This window comes from Nyctereutes procyonoides, unplaced genomic scaffold (genome assembly GCF_905146905.1).
Source record: "Nyctereutes procyonoides isolate TBG_1078 unplaced genomic scaffold, NYPRO_anot_genome, whole genome shotgun sequence".
Taxonomy (NCBI): domain Eukaryota; kingdom Metazoa; phylum Chordata; class Mammalia; order Carnivora; family Canidae; genus Nyctereutes; species Nyctereutes procyonoides.
The window spans coordinates 5,666,225-5,685,027 of NW_026575133.1; the positions used below are offsets into that span (position 1 = coordinate 5,666,225).

At 45.1% G+C, this 18,803-nt stretch overlaps 1 protein-coding gene across 7 annotated transcripts in view; it reads right to left on the bottom strand.

Annotated features, from left to right (window-relative positions):
• Positions 1–1,997: 1,997 nt before the first annotated feature.
• The window catches only part of SEC31B (SEC31 homolog B, COPII coat complex component), a 35,366-nt gene continuing 18,560 nt past the window's right edge, over positions 1,998–18,803 (bottom strand). For 6 of the 7 annotated variants that reach the window (XM_055300037.1, XM_055300038.1, XM_055300036.1 and 3 more), the window contains 15 exons: positions 15,557–15,631; positions 15,199–15,294; positions 14,746–14,845; positions 13,856–14,034; positions 13,463–13,589; positions 12,927–13,072; positions 12,058–12,231; positions 11,386–11,547; positions 7,424–7,601; positions 6,704–7,015; positions 6,377–6,435; positions 5,926–6,072; positions 5,499–5,618; positions 4,973–5,044; positions 3,594–4,742 (listed from right to left, as the gene is read on the bottom strand). In XM_055300037.1, coding sequence (XP_055156012.1) covers positions 4,563–4,742; positions 4,973–5,044; positions 5,499–5,618; positions 5,926–6,072; positions 6,377–6,435; positions 6,704–7,015; positions 7,424–7,601; positions 11,386–11,547; positions 12,058–12,231; positions 12,927–13,072; positions 13,463–13,589; positions 13,856–14,034; positions 14,746–14,845; positions 15,199–15,294; positions 15,557–15,631 — 2,127 coding nt within the window. In that variant the 3' untranslated portion in view covers positions 3,594–4,562. Of the gene's footprint in view, positions 2,694–3,593; positions 4,743–4,972; positions 5,045–5,498; positions 5,619–5,925; positions 6,073–6,376; positions 6,436–6,703; positions 7,016–7,423; positions 7,602–11,385; positions 11,548–12,057; positions 12,232–12,926; positions 13,073–13,462; positions 13,590–13,855; positions 14,035–14,745; positions 14,846–15,198; positions 15,295–15,556; positions 15,632–18,803 lie in introns of those variants that run through there. The other variant, XM_055300039.1, reaches the window with a different exon arrangement.

Below are 18,803 nucleotides of genomic sequence, written 5' to 3' on the forward strand. Positions count from 1 at the left end.
AGCTATTGATCTTCCTTGGACTAGGATGAGAACAGGCATCCCTCTTCCCCTTCCTAGCTGCCCTAATGCCTGACCTAGCCTCTGGAGCCTTAGGAAACCAGAAAAACACTTCCCGGATATGCAGGGTCAGGGTAAAGCCATGCTTTTCTCTTTTTTACAATTTCCTGCACCCCTCCCCCATTTTTCTGCTGCCAGGTCTCTACCATAGCCACATCTTTTTTCTGCAGGGCTCCTCCCGTGCTTCTGTTAGCTCCCTGCTAACTGTTGGCAGACACTCCAGCAATCTCTAATGCTTTTTCTCTTGTTCCCTTTTCCTGAAGAAAAACTGTGACAAAACTGACCCAGGAAAAAGCATGTCTTTGGGGACTATTTCCTAAAGGCAGGGCCTGAAGATGGAAGAAGTGGGAACCCTAGAGGGCCGACTTGCTCGTGATACTATGTCTTCAGTGGACTTCACCAGTCAGGCAGTGATCTTCCTAGACAATCACCCGAAGAGCTCCAGACATACCCATAATGTCTAGGAACTATGTAAGGGCAGATTACCAGTCATTTTCTATCCCTTAAAGGAAACTTCTTGCTCAAAACCTATTTCTTCCTAGCAACCAACTTTACCTCTCCTCCTGCCCCAAAGGATCCTTGTTCCTCTGAGCCAAGACTGAGCTAAATAAAGCCAATTTCCCATTTAGACCCCAGTTTGCACCTCTAAAAGCAGGTCATAAGGAAGGAGAAGCTGGGACCCTTCCTTTTCACAAAACTGGATCTCAAATAGACAGGATTCAGGGCATTGGTTACTTTTCTTCAATAGGTAAACTTCCTGCAATGAAACTTTCCAAATGGAAGCTCAGCACCTTGAACTTTAATTTATTACTGGCACTGTGGTATGTGCCTTCTTTTCTAGGTATTGAACTTATTCTTGGGGACGTAAGGGAGGGTGGGTGGAAGATACGTCTAGGCCCACTCTTCCCTCCCACCTTGCCAGAACATGCCTTACTCCCCCCATGGCCTAAGTAGTTATGCTGGCCTGACTGAGGCTAATCTGCCAACAATTAATGAATCATCTATGTAAATCTTATACCAATACATTCACTCAGTAGCTAAGACTCACTGCTTGTGGTGCTTGAGATAGAAGCAGTATAGCAGGGACTTGCTTCTTAAAGAGGGCTCTGGAAAGGGAAGAGTCAATCCCTGACAGACTCTCTGTAGCTAAGAAGCTTCCCAACCATCTCCCTTCTCCTAAGCTGGTCATGGGTCTGGACACAGAACTGCTCTTTAGGAGAACTGCTCAGATGCCAGACCACCTCATCCTACCTTCCAGAGTAGAGAGAACACAGAGATGTGGCTCTAAGTAGGTGGGGAGCGGGGGGGCTGAGGCTTTAGGGGCTGACCCATGAGAGTGGAAAGACTCCTTTTATATTCCAGATTGGGACAGTGGCTGGGTCAGACCCCAAACCCCTGGCCTCATCCCTACACATCCTCTGATCGGCTAACACTTACTGAGGAGAGAGGTTGCCTGCCCTTCCTCACAGGGACACACTTCCCTTCAGGGTCTTCTGGTGCTTCATTTCCAGTTCTATCAGCAAAAGGCCTTTTTTGCTCCATCCCTCAGCTTTGATCTGGGCCTTTTGAATCTCCCAATGTGTCCTTCTTCCCTAATCAAGCAGCAGCATATACTAAGCTGGCTGTCCCACTTGGCAGAATTACTTGATAGTGTTCAGTAAGAAAATCTGGCAAGACAGCTAGAAAATATAAAAGTACAGAGTTGTAAAGGAAAACTGCATTCTCCAAGAGGTCTCTCAGCATAAAAGTAGGAATACTATTGTGCTTCATATTTGATCATTCCAGGTCAGTACTTGAAACCTGTCATACTGCCAGAAAGTCCTTTCATAGGTTGTTGTTCTGTATTCCCAAATGGATATGATTGATACCAGATTCATCTGAGTTTTATAAAGAAAACTTTATTGAGCTACCTTAGATCTGTATTGCTTTTTTTCCTCTCTTGTATTATCCATTCATTCATTTGGTCATTCAACAAACACTGGTGGGCAAATAGAGTGGTGAACAACACAATAACCTCCCTGCATTCATGGAGTTTAGGTTCTTTCTTATACTCAAACACCAGGGCTGTGTTCCCCTTTGCAAACATGGACAACTCCAGAACAGTTGCTTGGGAGGACACTTTGGAGGTCAGCTAGACAAACCTTTTGTTTTACAGACTAAAAGTGATGCTAAAAAAGATGTCTGTCTTTGTTCAGCCAACTAGTAAGTTACCATGGGGTACATACTGGAACCCTGGTCCCTTCCCTCCTCTTGTGTCCTCTTTAAGGCCCATCTATCTCCACCAGAGAGAAGCAGAAGGAGATCCTGAGAAGTGACAAGGACACTGGGTGGGGGAGGAGGGGCGCAAAACACTGTCCTTCCTGTTCCTGGCCTGTGAGCCTACACACAGGCAGGGCTTTCTTTCCTTGAAAAGAATCTCAGCCTCAACTGGCCTTAGCAGCAGGTTAGGGCAAAGACAGAGCCAGGGTCGCACTCAGCCCTGGTGGTGCTGGCGGTGGTGGGAGGGGAGGGCAGGCCAGGGCACCCTCCTATTGTGGGTCTGGATTGGATGCTTCCACTCATTCATTTCCTTTTAATTAACCCGCATTCCTGGAGGAGAAATATTTATGTTGGCTCCCATAGAGGCAATCCGCAGACTGGAAAGAAGGGGGAAGAAAGCCTGCCTTAGCAAAACAATATCTCTAAAGAGCTCAAGAAGAGAAAATAAGAGAACAAAATGCCATTAAAATAGCCTTCTACCCCCACTGGAGTCAATGAAAACTTCATTTCACATGCTAATCCCCCCACTCCGCCCCCTTCTCTTCTCACAACACCTTTCCCCGAAAGTGTTTGGGAAAAGTCTTCGCAGTCAGTACACAGCTCCCTGCAGCTCAGACTTCTCCTTGTGTTAGTTCAGGGCCCCAAGTGGGGCTCTCGCTCCAGCAGCGGCTTTTTTCTCCCCCCCTTTAATTTAAACAAAGACTTCGGAGTTCATCAACCTCCCACTGAAATTCACAGCTGCTGAACAAACTAATCCCCTCTCCCTGCCTTTCTTCCCTTCAATGGGCTCTTGGCTTCAAAGACACTTTGGGAAAGGACTTTGCTGGGGCTCACACTGCTTCATCAATAGAAGTTAGTGCAAGTATTATCTGAAGAGCAAGTGGCTTTACAAACAAATACTGCCTAACAATCCCTTCCTCCCAAACACACACATCTAGCCCACAGACATGATGGGATCTACAACAGGATTAGAGATAGTACCCCCCGCTTCACACCCAGCCCCTTTGTGTAGCTGAGCTCAGCCCTGAAGTGTTGTGGGGAAAACCCTAGAGCCGAACGTCAGGCACAGATGGAGACAGACAGACACACACAGCAGAGTGGCCACAGAAGCTGCAAGGCTTTCTCCTTGCATCCTCCTTTCTTCAACTTTCTAGACTCCCCATCTGTCCTCAAGCCTCTCTCCTGCTTTATTGGGGTACAGGGAGCACAAACAAAGAGGCTAGGAAGAAAGATAAGGGCAAAATAGGATCTAGAAGAGATAATAATTGGAAGAGGACTGAGGAAACCAAATCAAAGCAGCTTTATTGCCCATTAAGTACATCAGTGCTTCAAATACAAAGTCCAACCATGAAAAGTACAGCCAGAGAAGGCAGCCCTGAGACATGTAGGGGCTGAGGAGAAGGGCCTCCAACCCTTGAGGAGCAGTGCTAGAAAAGTCTTTTGTTAATATGGCTCCAATTCCAGAACTGGGCTTATGATCACAGAATGAATGGTTGAGGGCCTTGGGCCAGGGCCCAGACAGGTCAAGTCAGGACCATTCCCTGCAGGCAGTGGTCCCTCTGCTCCTGTTTCACAGCCTAGGACAGCTCCCAGCAAAAGGCAGTGCATCCTTTCTATATTCCACCTAATCTAGCCCACCCTTACAATACTGGTAGAAGAGAAGGTCCTTGTAAAAGGCCAAATTTCCTCCTTTTGGTTCTGCTCAGCACCAACCCCTCATAACCTTGACTTGTTCAAAAAATGAACAAGAGTTTACTCTACCCCAGCCTCTGGGGCCCAGAGTATAAAGGACCTGGAAATATGAAGTCAGAGCCAAGAAGGTAAGGTCAGGCTCATAACCCAGGGAAGGGAAAAAAACAAAAGTCCCACAAGATGGGTACAGCAGAGGTAGACTTGGAGGTACTGATCCTGCTCACCTCAGAAGCCACTTAAAACAGAATATCCCTAGGAGAGAAGATGAACTGTCCTGGGTCCTGTCAGAGTACAGCATCAAGGCAAGTGAAGAGCCAACTCTGTGCTCTGCCTCAGAGGCTGAGAGAGTCTTGGGCAGATTCTAGAAAGCCAGGCATAAAGGGGTGGAAAGCAGGCACTCTGCTAGTTTAGAGGCAAGCCCATAGCATCATATACCTGGCAACAAGGGAAGAGGGGTGGGGAAAACAAAAAATCTATTCCAAAATTCCCCCTTTTCTGCAGGGAGGAGTTAAGTAACAGCAGAAGTAGGCTCCTCACAAGAGAGGCTGCCTGGTTTACACGTGCAACTTATGAGCAATGGTGAGGACAGACTTCAGGACAAGCATGAAGCTGGAGACCTCGCTGAAGCTGCTGCAGCCCACCACCTGGGCATGCACCGCAAGGCCCTGCTCAAAGTTTCCTGCGTCCACACATCGGGCAACCTCATGGAGCCCAGCCAGGACATGAGGCGAGAGCTGTGGAGGGAGGCACGCTTAGGTCAGGGAGCCCAACCCAGCCCCTACCCTGGGAGCATGGAAGGGTAAGAGATGATTTAAGTTCTGGAGCCCAGTTTGGGCAAAATGTGTATGTATGTATTTTGTGGGGAACCAGGTCGGTGAGACCTATGGGAGAGGACACTGGGGTCCCTTTGGCCATGGTGATGGTGGAGGGCAGGGGGCAGAGGAATACCACTAAGTGTACTTACTGTGCCCTGGCAGAGCTTATCATATAGACATTCTAGACGTTGGGCTGCATTATCCAGCTTCCGTTTTGTTTTCTGCAGGGAGGAAAATGGATTCTGACTCCAACCCCTAAAACTAACACTACACGGGACTATAAAGAATCACAGTGTATCAGAGCTGGAACCACTTCATGCTATTGCTTTCATTTCACAGGAGAGGAAATGAAGGCCCAAAGAGGATAAGTGACTTGCTTAAGTTGACACAGCCGGTGCATGAACGGCAGGTCTCCTGACTCCTAGTTTCACCCTCCCTCCAGTGCCCCATACTGCCTTTCCAAGAGGTAAGCCTCAGTGTTGCTGGAGCCCTGATACCGGCTAGCTAGGCTCAGACCAGATAAGCCCCTCCTTGCCCCCAAATAAATATAAGATGCAAACAGCAGGCCCAGAGACCATGAGAAAAGAGTCAAAAAAGGAATTGATCTACAGCTCAGGAGTCTGGGGAACAAGCTAATGGTGTGAGGAGGACATCATGGGGAAGGCTCAGACTTACTAAATCAGTGGCAGACAGGGAGCAGCACTGTAGAAGCTTCTCAAAGCTGGTCTTCAGGGACTGATGCTCTGGAGGCAGCTCCTTCCTTCCCACCCTCTCAGGAGGCCACTGCTGAAGTTGCTAAGGAAGGAGCAGGGAGACAGGATAGACGGGTAAGCTGACCTTCTCATAGCTGCCCTATGGACTAGTCCTCAGTGAGTCAATGTCACACTGCTCCCACTCAAGCAGAGCACAGCTGGGGAGTGGGGTATATGCCCTCTTCTCTGCAGTAAGGACATTTGGCACCTGCCCACACCTGTTCCCCAGTGCAGAATCTGCCTTCCCCCCTTGAGGAATGAGGCCCAGCCACCATGCTCCCTGTTTTTCTACACTCAAGGAAAGTTAGAGGTGAGTTTCCAAGAGGAGGGGAACATGCTGCTCCTGTCACCTGCAGGCTGAGTTCTCCTGGTGCTCCCGGAGGAGCATGGCCCCCAACAAGGACAGAAGGCTGTGAAGAAAGGACTCCTCGTGGCTCAGGGGTGAGGCTCACAACTGGAGCAGTAATCGGTGCTGGGGGCATAAATGTCCCTGGAAACTAGAGACAAAGAAAGAAAGGCATATGAGTCTAAGTTGAGCGACTTCCTAGACCCTGCTTTGAGAGAGTAGCAGAAGATCTGAGTGAGCAAGGGAACAGAGCAGCATGTCGGGAACCAGGAGAGGGAGAGACTGATACATGTATGCAAGAAGGAAAGAGGAGAGGGATGAGGGGAGAAGAATGAGTAGAGAAAGGGACAGGACTGTGTGTGTCCCTGACTAGGGGACGGGCTAAATGCTGGAAGAAACTAGAATACAGGTCATTGGTGAATGTATCAGGGGCAGGTAGCAAGAGATACACTGACCTCTTTCCTCTGGAGGTTTGCCCTGGGCATTAGGGCATTTTTCAAGGAATCTTGAGGTCCTGCATAGCACAAAGATAACATAGCACATAAGGTATATAGGGGTACAGTTAGGAGCACTTGAAATCATCAGTCTGAAGATCAGCAAGATCATTTTAGTTGGAGTTGATCACATTTCCCTCTGCAAACCAGCCATACTCTCAGTTGACATTCTCCAACCCAAAGGCCCCCAGTTCATTGGCTTAAGGAGAGACTCCTAAGGTGGTAGTGAAGAGGGAAAGAGAAGGAGGCAACGACCCAGAAGAGAGAAGCCATGGAAAGAAGACTGACCTTGTTGAGCACTCGAGGGGCCAGTGGTTGGGAGGACGCTAGAGCATGTAGTACCTGGCCCTCCTGGAGGGTGTGTCATGGGGAAATCGACAGGTGGGGCTAGAGACTGGAAGCTGGTAGGGCTGACACCTGGTAGTCTCACAGGAAGCAGAGGGAATAGTCGGGTAGTCTCAGCTATAGAAGTAGAGCCAGGCTGTCTGATGTCTGGAGTTGCCATGGACGGAGGTTGACCAGGAAGAGGCCATGTCCCAGGGAAACCCATGGGGTTAGGAACTTGGACTTTTTGCCTTAACAGAGGTGGCTCAAATAAAGCTGAAAAGGAACAGAAACAGGTCATTTGCCACCAAACTTCAACTTGGGAGAGACTCAGAGCATATCAGGTAAGAATAAAGCAGCAATAAAACAAACCTAATAATGATAATAAAAAATTAATATTTGTGTATGGAGATCTACCATACACAAAGTACTTTTAACTATTCCTAACTTGACCCTAAAAGCAATCCTGTGGGATTGAAATGACCAACATAATAGCTACTCTCACTTTTCACAAGAAACAGAGTGCCTAAGTCTGTTGCCCATAGATACAAAGCCAGTAAGTGATAGTACTGGGGATTCAGAGCTCCTCTCACTACAATGTAGACGTAATGCCCCCCAAATCCATTCTGGTCATGCCAACTCTTTGCCTCTGTGTTTTGCCCAAACAAATCTTCACTTACTCACCAGGCCTTACACCAGGGCACAAGGGCAAAGGCGGGGCTTTCTGGGGCCCAGGTGCCCTGTAGTCACTTATATTCTGAGTTTGGGAGATTTGATAAGGGCTAGGATGGGAAGGAGTCAAGGGTGTCACTAGTGATGACTGAGGTGTGAAAATCCTTGGCCTTGGAGCTGAAATTGGAACCTGTGAAGAGAAAAAAGGGTCAGCACTTGGAAAGGAAAAGAAAGGTAAGTAACTGAAAATAGAAGAACAGAATATGAAACAAAAAGCTAGCTCCTAAAATAAAAATCAACAAAACTGATAACTCTATAAAAAGCGACAAAGATGAAGAGAGAAGACGCAAATCATCAAGATCAGGGATGACACAGGGAATATTACAACAGTCCTTGCAGCCATTAAGGAGATAATAGAGGAATATAAGTAATAAAGTTACAAATTATTGTTAACATGTATTATTAACAAATTATGTTAATAAATTTGACAACTTTGAAGAAATGGCCAATTCCTCAAGAACCACAGACTAGAAAACCTCAGTCAAAATTAAATAGACAACTAGAATAGTTCTAAAATTATTAAAGGAAGGGACACCTGCGTGGCTCAGTGGTTGAGCATCTGCGTTTGGCTCAGGGCATGGTCCTGGGGTTCTGGGATCAAGTCCTACATCAGGCTCCCTGCAGGGAGCCTGCTTCTCCCTCTGCCCATGTCTGCCTTCTCTCTCTGTGTCTCTCATGAATAAATAAATAAAATCTGGGCAGCCTGGGTGGCTCAGCGATTTAGTGCCGCCTTTGGCTCAGGGCATGATCCTGGAGACCCGGGATCGAGTCCCATGTCAGGCTCCCTGCATGGAGCCTGCTTCTCCCTCTGCCTGTGTTCTGCCTCCCTCTCTCTCTGTGTCTCTCATGAATAAATAAATAAAATCTTAAAAAAAAATTTTTAAAGGGGATCCCTGGGTGGCTCGGCGGTTTAGCACCTGCCTTTGGCCCGGGGCACAATCCTGGAGTCCCAGGATCGAGTCCCGCGTCAGGCTCCCAGCATGGAGCCTGCTTCTCCCTCCTGTGTCTCTGCCTCTCTCTCTCTCTCTCTCTCTCTCTCTCTCTCTCTCTATGTCTATCATGAATGAATGAATGAATAAATAAATATATCTTAAAAAATGTTTAAAAACAAAACAAAATTAATAAAATGATAATAGTAAAAATATATGACAAAATTTGACAATAATTCATAATTCAGCATATCAGGAATAGAGGGAAACTTGCTCAGCCTTATAAAGAGTATCTACAAAAAAACCTAGCTAACATCATAATGGTGGAGGACTGAATATTTTTCCTTTAAGATCAGAAACAAAGCAAGGATGTTCACTGTCACCTTTCTTAGTGAATAAGGCAGAGAAAGAAATTAAAGGCATATAGACTGGAAGAAAAACTATATTTGCAGATAACATGACTGTCTACATAGAAAATCCCAGGGATCCACAAAAAACTCCTAGAACTAATAAATGAGTTCAGGAAACTCATTCCTGAGCATTGAAAAGTCACAGGATACATAACACAAAAATATCAATTATATTTTTATATACTAACAATAAACAAATGGCAACCAAAATTCAAAATGCAATTGCCATTTGATTGCAAACTGCTCAAGAGAAAATTAAATACTGATGTCTGAATTGAAAAAAAGTCAGGATATGTATGATGAAAATTATAAAATGCTGATGCAAACAGCATTGGAAAGACATACCAAATTCATGGATAGGAAGACTCAATATAGTAAAAATGTCAATTCTCCTTACATTAATCTATAATTTGATGAAATTCTTGCCAAAATTTCAGCAAGTTTCTTTGCAGATACAGACATAATTACCTTAAAATTTATATGGAAAATGCAAGGTCCTAAAACACCCAAAGTAATTTTGAAAAAAGAAAACCAGGGGTGCCTGGATGGCTCAGTCAGGTAAACCTCTGCCTTCAGCTTAGGTCATGATCCTAGTGTCCCAAGATCCCGGTGTCAGGCTGTCTGCTCAGTGAGAGTTGGATTCTCCTTTCTCCTCTGTCCTTCGCCCTGCTCATGCTCTCTCTTGCCCTCACTCCGTCTTTCAAATAAATAAAATCTTTTGAAAAAAAGAAAAAGTGCGAAGAATTATTCTTCCCCATTTCAAGACTTACTATATAGCGGTAGTATTGAAGTCAGAGTGGTATTATGAGGGAAGGACACACAGATCAATAGAATAGAAGAGAGATCTGAGAAATAAAGCCATACAAATATGCCCAGTTAATTTTTGACAAAGGAGCAAAAGTGATTCAGTGGAGAAGAGACAACCCTTTTATACATATCCATTGGGGGGGGGGGGAAGCAGCAGCTTGACCTAAACTTCACACTATATGCAAAATTTAACTCAAAATAGAACATGGACTTAAATGTAAAACATAAAACTATAAAACTAAAAAAATAAAATAAAATAAAATAAAAATAAATAAATAAAACTATAAAACTTTTAGAAAAAGAACACAGGAAAACTTTAGGGGACAGTGGACTGACAAAGACACAAAAGGCATGATCCACAGAAGAAAAACTATAAATTGGACTTTATAAAATTAAAAATCTTTGCTTTGTGAAGGCCCCTGTTTAAAAGATGAGTAGACAAATTCTTACATAGTTATACACACACACACACAGGTGAAATTTGAATCTATGGATTGTATTAATATCAGTTTCTTGGTATGGACATTGCACTATGGTTGTGTGGGACACTGGCATGAGGTGGGGTGAGGATGTGATGCATGAGACTTCCTACTACATTTCTTTGCAACTTCCTGTGAATCTATAATTATTTCAAAATAGAAAGGAAAGAAGGAGGGGTGGAGAGATAGAAAGAGAGAGAAGGAATTAGAGTAGAAAGATGAGGCAGGAGAAAGAAAGAAGAAAGAAAATTAGGGTGAGAATTGAAGGTGGGACAGGATGAATCATCTGATAACTCCATTTACCATCTTTCTGGATTTTGTTCCCTAGTCCCTCCAGTAGGATCCTGGTATCTTAAGTTAACAACACCCTAACCAACTGGGCACTGTGGCCAGGAACCTAGGGGTCAGTCCCACCACTTTACAGATTCCTCTGCAAGCCATCACCAATTTTTGTCAATTCTACCTATTAAATATCTTAAATGTAATCTCAATCTCCAGCTTTAGGTCATCTCATGTTCTTATCATCTCTCACCTCCTAAGTACCTCCAGCCTTGCCCTTCTCCTAAATACATAGCAAGTCATTCCCCTGAATAAGACCATTCAATAGCTCCTGACTGCTATCAATTTTAGGGTCAAGTCTAAGGTCTCTAGCACAGAATTCCAGGTCCTTCCTGATCTATCTCCTACCTGTTACTCCAGCTTCATCTGACTTTACTCCCCTACCACAAACACCTGTTTTGCAGCCCCATTAAAATATCAGTAGTTCCTCAAGTGGGCTTTGCTTACTCTCCCTTCAATGTTTATGTACATGCTGTTCCCACTACTTGAAATAGCCTTTACCTATTCCTTCCCTCGCCTAAATATTTTTTAATCTTCAATACTCAGATCAAACACCATACTCATTCAGAAACATTCCCGAAACTTCTCCCGCTCCCCCAAAGTCTAAGTTGCTTTTTCCTGTGTGATCCCATAGCACCTTATCATACCCCAATCACAGAATTTATGAATTTTACTGTACTAATTTTTTATATATCTATCTTTCCACTAGACTATGAGCTAATTAAGGGCATGAATCATGGTTTGTCCCTGTTTCTGGTCTAAGAGCCTAGCAGTTGTTTGATAGCAGTTATTTGAAAAATAATCTATGCTCTACAAAGTTGGGAATTTTCATCATTTTTGTTCAGTAGTATATTCCAAGAGCCTAGAATCATGCTTGGTACCTAGTAGACATTTAATAAGTATTTTCGAATGAGTGAGCAAAGGAATGAACAAACCAAACCATGTCTTACCTGATGAGAAGGCTGGAATCCCAATCTGTAAGATGATGTTTCTTTAGAGTGGGGGGTAGCTCCCACAACCACCCGAGGGAAAGGGAAAGTAGGACACTGTTGGCCCAAGACACCAGAACCCTGGGCATGAAAAAGCCGATCTCTCAGCTGCTGAACTGATGGCTACAAAAGTTATAATAATGAAGAACTGTGTTAATTAAAATTAAAACAAGTAAACATCTTTTCTTATAAGCCTAGCCCCATATAGCATTCAAACTTCAGTTGACCCTCTGCACTTCAGCCACCTTAGATGACTCAAAGGTCCCCAATTCCTGCCAAGCCTCCCTGCCAAGCCTCCCTCTTTGCTGTTCTTTCTGCCTAGGATGCTCTACATCTGCTGGTAAGCTACTTCTCTTTGAAGGTCCAGCTCAACTGTTTTAACCACTGGGAAGCCTTCCTTGATTGCTCTGGGCAAAACCAGCTCCTTTCCTGGAGTCCCACAGTGTTTACTATAAGCTTCTAACACTATAAGTTATTGACATCTGATTTCCCTAAACAGACTGTGAGCTTCCTGAAGGACTAGATCTCATTTACCCTAGAATTTCAGCATTTGCATAGTGCCTGGAATATAGACGTGCTCAGCCAGTGTTAGATGACTGAAATGGTTTGCTCTCTCTACATGGTCCCACTCACCTGAGTACAGTCACTGGGTAGATAGCTCATGGCAGTGGTCAGGTTGCCCTGGGCTGCCAGGAGATTGGCATACTGACTGACCCTATAGATTGTGGCAGGGCCTGAGATCACCCCACCAGGACCCCGCAGTAGCTCCAAGCTCCTATTAAGGACCATCACCTTCTCCATCAAATCCTATAGGAACAGGAATAAGGGCAGTCAGATCTCTTCAAAGCACATCCTGCTCTCTAAGTCCAGGCAGTTCACCTAGGGACTTGGTGACAAGTCATATCACATAAGAGATGTGACGGTTATAGAAGGGCCATTTGACTTCACCTCCCAAGCTGTTAGTATTTGCTTCAACTGGGTTCATCTGGGTCTTAGATTCTCATACATTTCTGCCTCTTTTTTTTTTGCTTCCTTTACCCTTTGCTCTGCTAGTACATCATCAATTTCAGTCTCTGTTTTGCTATTGTTTCACCTGTGACTTTGTCTTCCTATGAGTCTTCTCTGGTTACCTGCAGAGTGTCTGGTACAATTTAAATCCACAGAACTTTTCATAGCAGCTAATAGAAGGCCCAGGATCACAATTACTCAAATAGAGAATAAATTTGTATAACCAAACCTAAAGTGGGGAAAAAAATTATGAAGGCTAATACCTAAACAGTTGTTGCTCAGCTTCCCCTGAATGAGAAGGAGAGAGGGAGGTGCTAGCTCATCCATGGGAGAAGGTGCCAGATACTGAAGGCCTTTTTCTACTCCCTAATATACTGATTTCAGCCTGGGGACCTCACTGGAAGACTCATCTCTGATGTCCCTGCATATCTCTACCACTAGCTTCTCCTAACAGCCCAGTATGGAGTGACTAGTGCCCTGCAGAGAAGGTGTACCTGTAGAGCCAGGGGGTATGAAGCCTGGTGGCATTTTGCCCAACACTCCACTAGCTGCTCCACACTCCCTGAGCACACATAACAGAGTCTAGCTTCAGATGTTAGTGCTCTGCCACCCTCCTGCTCCATGCGAGTACCCAGCATGTCTGCAGAGAGATGGAAAGTTCTTTAATGGCATAGCTTTCCTGTGCTTCTTCTCATTCTCCTGTTTGAAAATAGGTGAAGGACCATGAGCTACAGTACAAGTAATCACAGTGGCTTTGGACAATACTGAGGCCAATTTTTCTCTACAACAAAGGGCAGAGCTCTTGCATCATGATGTAATGAGAAAGAGTAAAACAGGACAAGAAATTATCCCTACTGAAAGTAGGAGCAAGCACGGTAGTCCCTTGCCTCCCAGCTGAACCAGACCTTGGCCTTGACAACATGGCCTAGCCTCCCAGAGTTCAGGCCGCTCCTCTGCCCCCTCCCTCATCGTGTCCATTAACTCCATGCTGGAGTCACACCACTCCAACCTGAAACCCAGGGCTACTTACCACAGAGCTCAGGAAATTTCTCTGGCCCACAGTATGTCAGTAGCAAGGCCAGTGCCTCTTTCCAGTTCTCCAGGCTACAGGCACACACCATATCCTTCCAATTCTTCCGTACAACACAGGCTAGCAGCTATAATGGGCAGAAAGGGAAGGAGGCCATCAGCCATCCATCTAGCACAGGCAACCAGAATCACGTACAGGGGGATATGCTAAGAAAAGCGACTCGTGAGCAGGTTTCCTATTAGATCACTGACTAGGGGTGGGGGGTTGAGGCAGGGATAGTTGGAGTGGGAAGAGAGAGAGCCTGGCAGATCTTCTGAACACCAAGGTATAGGCATCCACCTGACAAAGTCCAAGCAATCCCCTCCCCTCCTCTCCTACACAGTGGACAGTTACCGAAGAGATTCTGGTTTTCCTCTTGGCCCAGTAGTACTCCTGTGTTTGCTTTAGCAGATCTGCACCCCCAGCCTGGGCCAGGATGATGGCATCAGCAAAGCGCTCTTCCTTCAGACACAGCTCCACAGCAGGGTGCAGTTCTCCAAGCAGGAGAGCCTGGCTCAGGAGTCCATCAGCGTCTGCAGGCAGAGACATCCTCCATGTTTGCCAGCCCTTGGACCCTAGCTTTCTATCCCCTCCAGGGCCCATAGTACCCTTTCTATCTCTGTATCACTAAGCTTCCCTTACCCCAAACAAAACTCCCAAGTTTCATTCCTCAACAAAATGTAGTGGGCTGTCCCAGCATGTCAGCCCCAGTGGTAATTTTCTAAGGACAGGGCTTAAGATGAAGAGGGCTTCATATGGCAATATCGGAGGTATAGTGTGTGTTGCTCAGCAAGAACAGGGTCACAGTCTTTTAAATAAGAAAACAGAAGGATAGCGACACCTGGGTTGCTCAGTAGTTGAATGTCTGCCTTTGGCTCAGGGTGTGATCCTGGGTCTGGGGGGATCAAATCCCATATCGGGCTCCCTGTGAGGAGCCCGCTTCTCCCTCTGTCTGTGTCTCTGCCTCTTTCTCTGTGTCTCTAATGAATAAATAAATAAAATCTTAAAAAAAAGAAAACAGAAGGATAGAAAAAAAATATCTTGCCAGAAGGTCTTCCACAGAAAAGACGTATCCATAAAAATCCAGAGAGAGCTCTAACCAGTATTCTGTTACAGAACCACCCAGCATCTGTGATGGTGGGAGGGAGGCAGGAGGCAGGGAACAAGAAAATGTTCTCAAGTCCAAGAACTCTGAGCCCACCTACTCCCACACAGAGCATTTCTCTCACTCAGGATCAGGGTACCTTCTGTGATGGGGATCTCCCATGGAGCCATATTCTGAGGGATCAGTTCATCAAAGAAGGTTGAGGAGGCAGAGGCTTCTTCTGTGATATGTTTGGAGGTCTGTGACAAGAAAGGACAGAGGTGGCTATTTTGGAAATGAACCCAAAAGCAGAGAGCTGGCTTAGTAGCCCTCTCTGGGACCTCTACTATCTGGCCCCTAATAAAGTTAAAAGAATAAACCAGATAAGGTTTGGGAAGGGCTCTAGTTCCATGGTTAAAACATAGCTCCTCTCTCAGCCCAAAAGCTTATGCATTCTGTGTCTCACTGTGGTTCCAAAAAGTGAGTAGTTTGAAGGCCTCTAGAGATGCTGAGCACTTTATGAGAGCAAAGCAAAGGGCCAGAAAGGGGCAGATGCCCTGAAGGCAGGTCTCCTGTGGTACCCTAGGTCCAGCTACCTGGGCTCCAACCACACCTGGCTGCAGAAGGCCTGCCGTCTGTTACTGTGGAGATCATCTCTCTTGGACTGAGGGCTCTCACCCAGCAAGTCACTCTTCAACCACACAGCCACCTGCAGGAAAAGACCTATGAGTACCCTCTCCCCAGCACACGGTCAAACACATTATTATGCTTTCTTCCCACCTCCACACCCCACTGACTGCACTCTCTGAGATCCTTGGACTATTTGCCTGAGGAAAAGCCTACCTCCAGAAAGTAAAATGTTTGTATATACATTAATGAAACCCAGAAAGAGGTCATCGAGATAGTTTCCACTGACAGCATTCTCTTCTTCTCTGTCTCAAGAACATGCTTCTTATGTGAAAGCAGCTTACCTTCTTCTGAAGCTCATCTTTACTGTATCCTAATAGTTTTAGAAATTTCATTCTGGAGTCTTCCTCTAAGGTCACCTAAGGAACCACAGAACACACAAGTCTCCATTAAACCATCGTGAATGACCTTCTCCTGCATAAGCCAACACGTGCCAGTTCACCCTCTAAAATAGTTCTTCATACTACCAGAAGTACCCTACTGAGGCGAACACCATCTCTCCCCTTTTCCTCCCCAGAGTTGATCCTGCTGGGCTGGATGCATGGTGTTAACAAAACCTTCTCCCACTTCTACATGAGAATTGGGCCTTCCATTGACTTACTCAATCTGTTTAGCCTGGTTACCTGGTAAGAGTAAAATGTCAGCTATGTTTCCAGGCAACATTGCTTGTAATGGATAAACTGCATCTGGTCTGGAACTATACAAACTATAAACAGCCTCTGTGAACACCATGCTCTAGGCTTCCTGATTGCAAGGACCTTGTAACTGAATAGATCTCTTGTAGGGACTCTAGAACCTACATTTTTGGAGCCAATGCCTCTTGTAGCATGAGTCTTCTAAGCCAGGGCCACTTACACACCTGCCTTGTGCATCTCATCTCTTGCACCTGAGGGGTCTTCTTCTGAAGCTCATCTTCTGGGGAGGTGGAGAGGAGAACTCTGAACCACTGCATGGCTGCTGCAAAGACGCCCCCAGAGGAGAGCGCCACCTACTGCTACGTCATGCTGCCTATAAACTGTGGTTCCTGTCCTATATCCTGAGGAGACTGATGCCAAGTGAACCTACAGAGTCTTGTGAGTCTAAATACCTAGTTGAAAACAGTTCATGATTGAAGCTGCACAGATACAGTAAACAAAGTCAGCTTACCCAGATACTGGGGGACAAGCCTTCCTGAAGCCCTACCCTAATCTGTGTTAGGTAATGGGGCCCTTCATTTGCCCTACACAGACCCATGAATTCTGACCGCTATCTATCTCACAGTCTCTCAGGGTTCCTTCCTTCTCTCATATTCATCCTTTGGAAATGTTCAGCCACATTCAGCTTCAGGACCATCATGATGGACAGCTCTTAGGTAGCTTTTCAATCAGACTCCCTTCTATCCTTAGGGACTGCTGCCTCCTTTATTCAGAAGAGTAAAGGTTCAACTCCTGATGGTGCCCTCTATTCTCTTTCTCATTCTACCATTCCTGGAGCAGTTGCCTGTATCCTGCTTACAACAAAAGTATCACTTCTTATTCTCATCTTCCCACACCTTTTTTCTAGCTTCGCTCTACAGTTGAAGATCTTTCTCAAATCCTCTCTCCTTCCCAGATTCCTGGTGTCTATCATCACTAAGTTCTATTGTTTGAAGCATAGACCCCAAGCTTTTCTCAGACTCCCTGGGACTGGTTCTGTCCTTCTTGCGTTATTTGCTACGATCTCAAAGTTTTGAATAATCCTCCTACTGCCTAATTGGTTATTTCTCTTTCTCCCTTTAGTTCTCTCCTCTCATCTACTCAATTCCTTTGACATGTGGAACACTCCTAATGTCATGCACAACTTGAAATTTCATTAGTGAATGAAACTAGACCACTCTCTTTCACCATACACAAAGATAAACTCAAAATGGATGAAAGATCTAAATGTGAGACAAGATTCCATCAAAATCCTAGAGGAGAACTCAGGCAACACCCTTTTTGAACTCAGCCACAGTAACTTCTTGCAAGATACATCCACGAAGGCAAAAGAAACAAAAGCAAAAATGAACTATTGGGACTTCATCAAGATAAGAAACTTTTGCACAGCAAAAGATACAGTCAACAAAACTAAAAGACAACCTACAGAATGGGAGAAGATATTTGCAAATGACATATCAGATAAAGGGCTAGTTTCCAAGATCTATAAAGAACTTACTAAACTCAACACCAAAGAAACAAAAAATCCAATCATGAAATGGGCAAAAGACATGAAGAGAAATCTCACAGAGGAAGACATAGACATGGCCAACATGCACATGAGAAAATGCTCTGCATCATTTGCCATTGGGGAAATACAAATCCAAACCACAATGAGATACCACCTCACACCAGTGAGAATGGGGAACATTAACAAGGCAGGAAACAACAAATGTTGGAGAGGATGCGGAGAAAAGGGAACCCTCTTACACTGTTGGTGGGAATGTGAACTGGTGCAGCCACTCTGGAAAACTGTGTGGAGGTTCCTCAAAGAGTTAAAAATAGACCTTCCCTACGACCCAGCAATTGCACTGTTGGGGATTTACCCCAAAGATTCAGATGCAATGAAACACCGGGACACCTGCACCCCGATGTTTTTAGCAGAAATATCCACAATAGCCAAACTGTGGAAGGAGCCTCGGTGTCCATCGAAAGATGAATGGATAAAGAAGATGTGGTTTATGTATACAATGGAATATTACTCAGCCATTAGAAATGACAAATACCCACCATTTGCTTCAACGTGGATGGAACTGGAAGGTATTATGCTGAGTGAAGTAAGTCAATCGGAGAAGGACAAACATTGTATGTTCTCATTCATTTGGGGAATATAAATAGTAGTGAAAGGGAATATAAGAGAAGGGAGAAGAAATGTGTGGGAAATATCAGAAAGGGAGACAGAACATGGAAGACTCCTAACTCTGGGAAACGAACTAGGGGTGATGGAAGGGGAGGAGGGTGGAGGATAGGGGTGAATGGGTGATGGGCACTGAGGGGGGCACTTGACGGGATGAGCACTGGGTGTTATTCTGTATGTTGGTAAATTGAACACCAATAAAAAATAAATTTATTATTAAAAAAATAAATTTCATTAGTACTGGAACTTGATCCATGCTTCAGAGTAAATTGGGACTTAAGTCTAAAGTCCCATCACAATAACTTGTCTTGGATTATCTGAAAAAAACTCAAAGCCTTCTCATGATGATGCCCCCTTCCAGCCAATCCTCTTTTCTTCTTTTTCCTTCTCTTCTCTCTTCCCATTACCTTATCTGCCCTTTGGAATTACATAAAGCCTTCACCTTGTCCTTGGTAAAGTATCTAGGATGTCAGCAATAGAAGCAAAAAAATGCAAATGTCACTTGTACCCCTCAGCTTCCTTAACTGCAAAAGGTCTCTGAGCCACTGGTATAAGGTGAAGATTCTGTATCCAAAGGGTGGTGTGGTATAGGAAAAAGCCTGAGAGGTCAGGGCCTCTGTAACCTAGGTCACAGTGTGGTTGTCCATCTCCTGGAGTTTCTGGCTCTGGGGAAATGCTTCA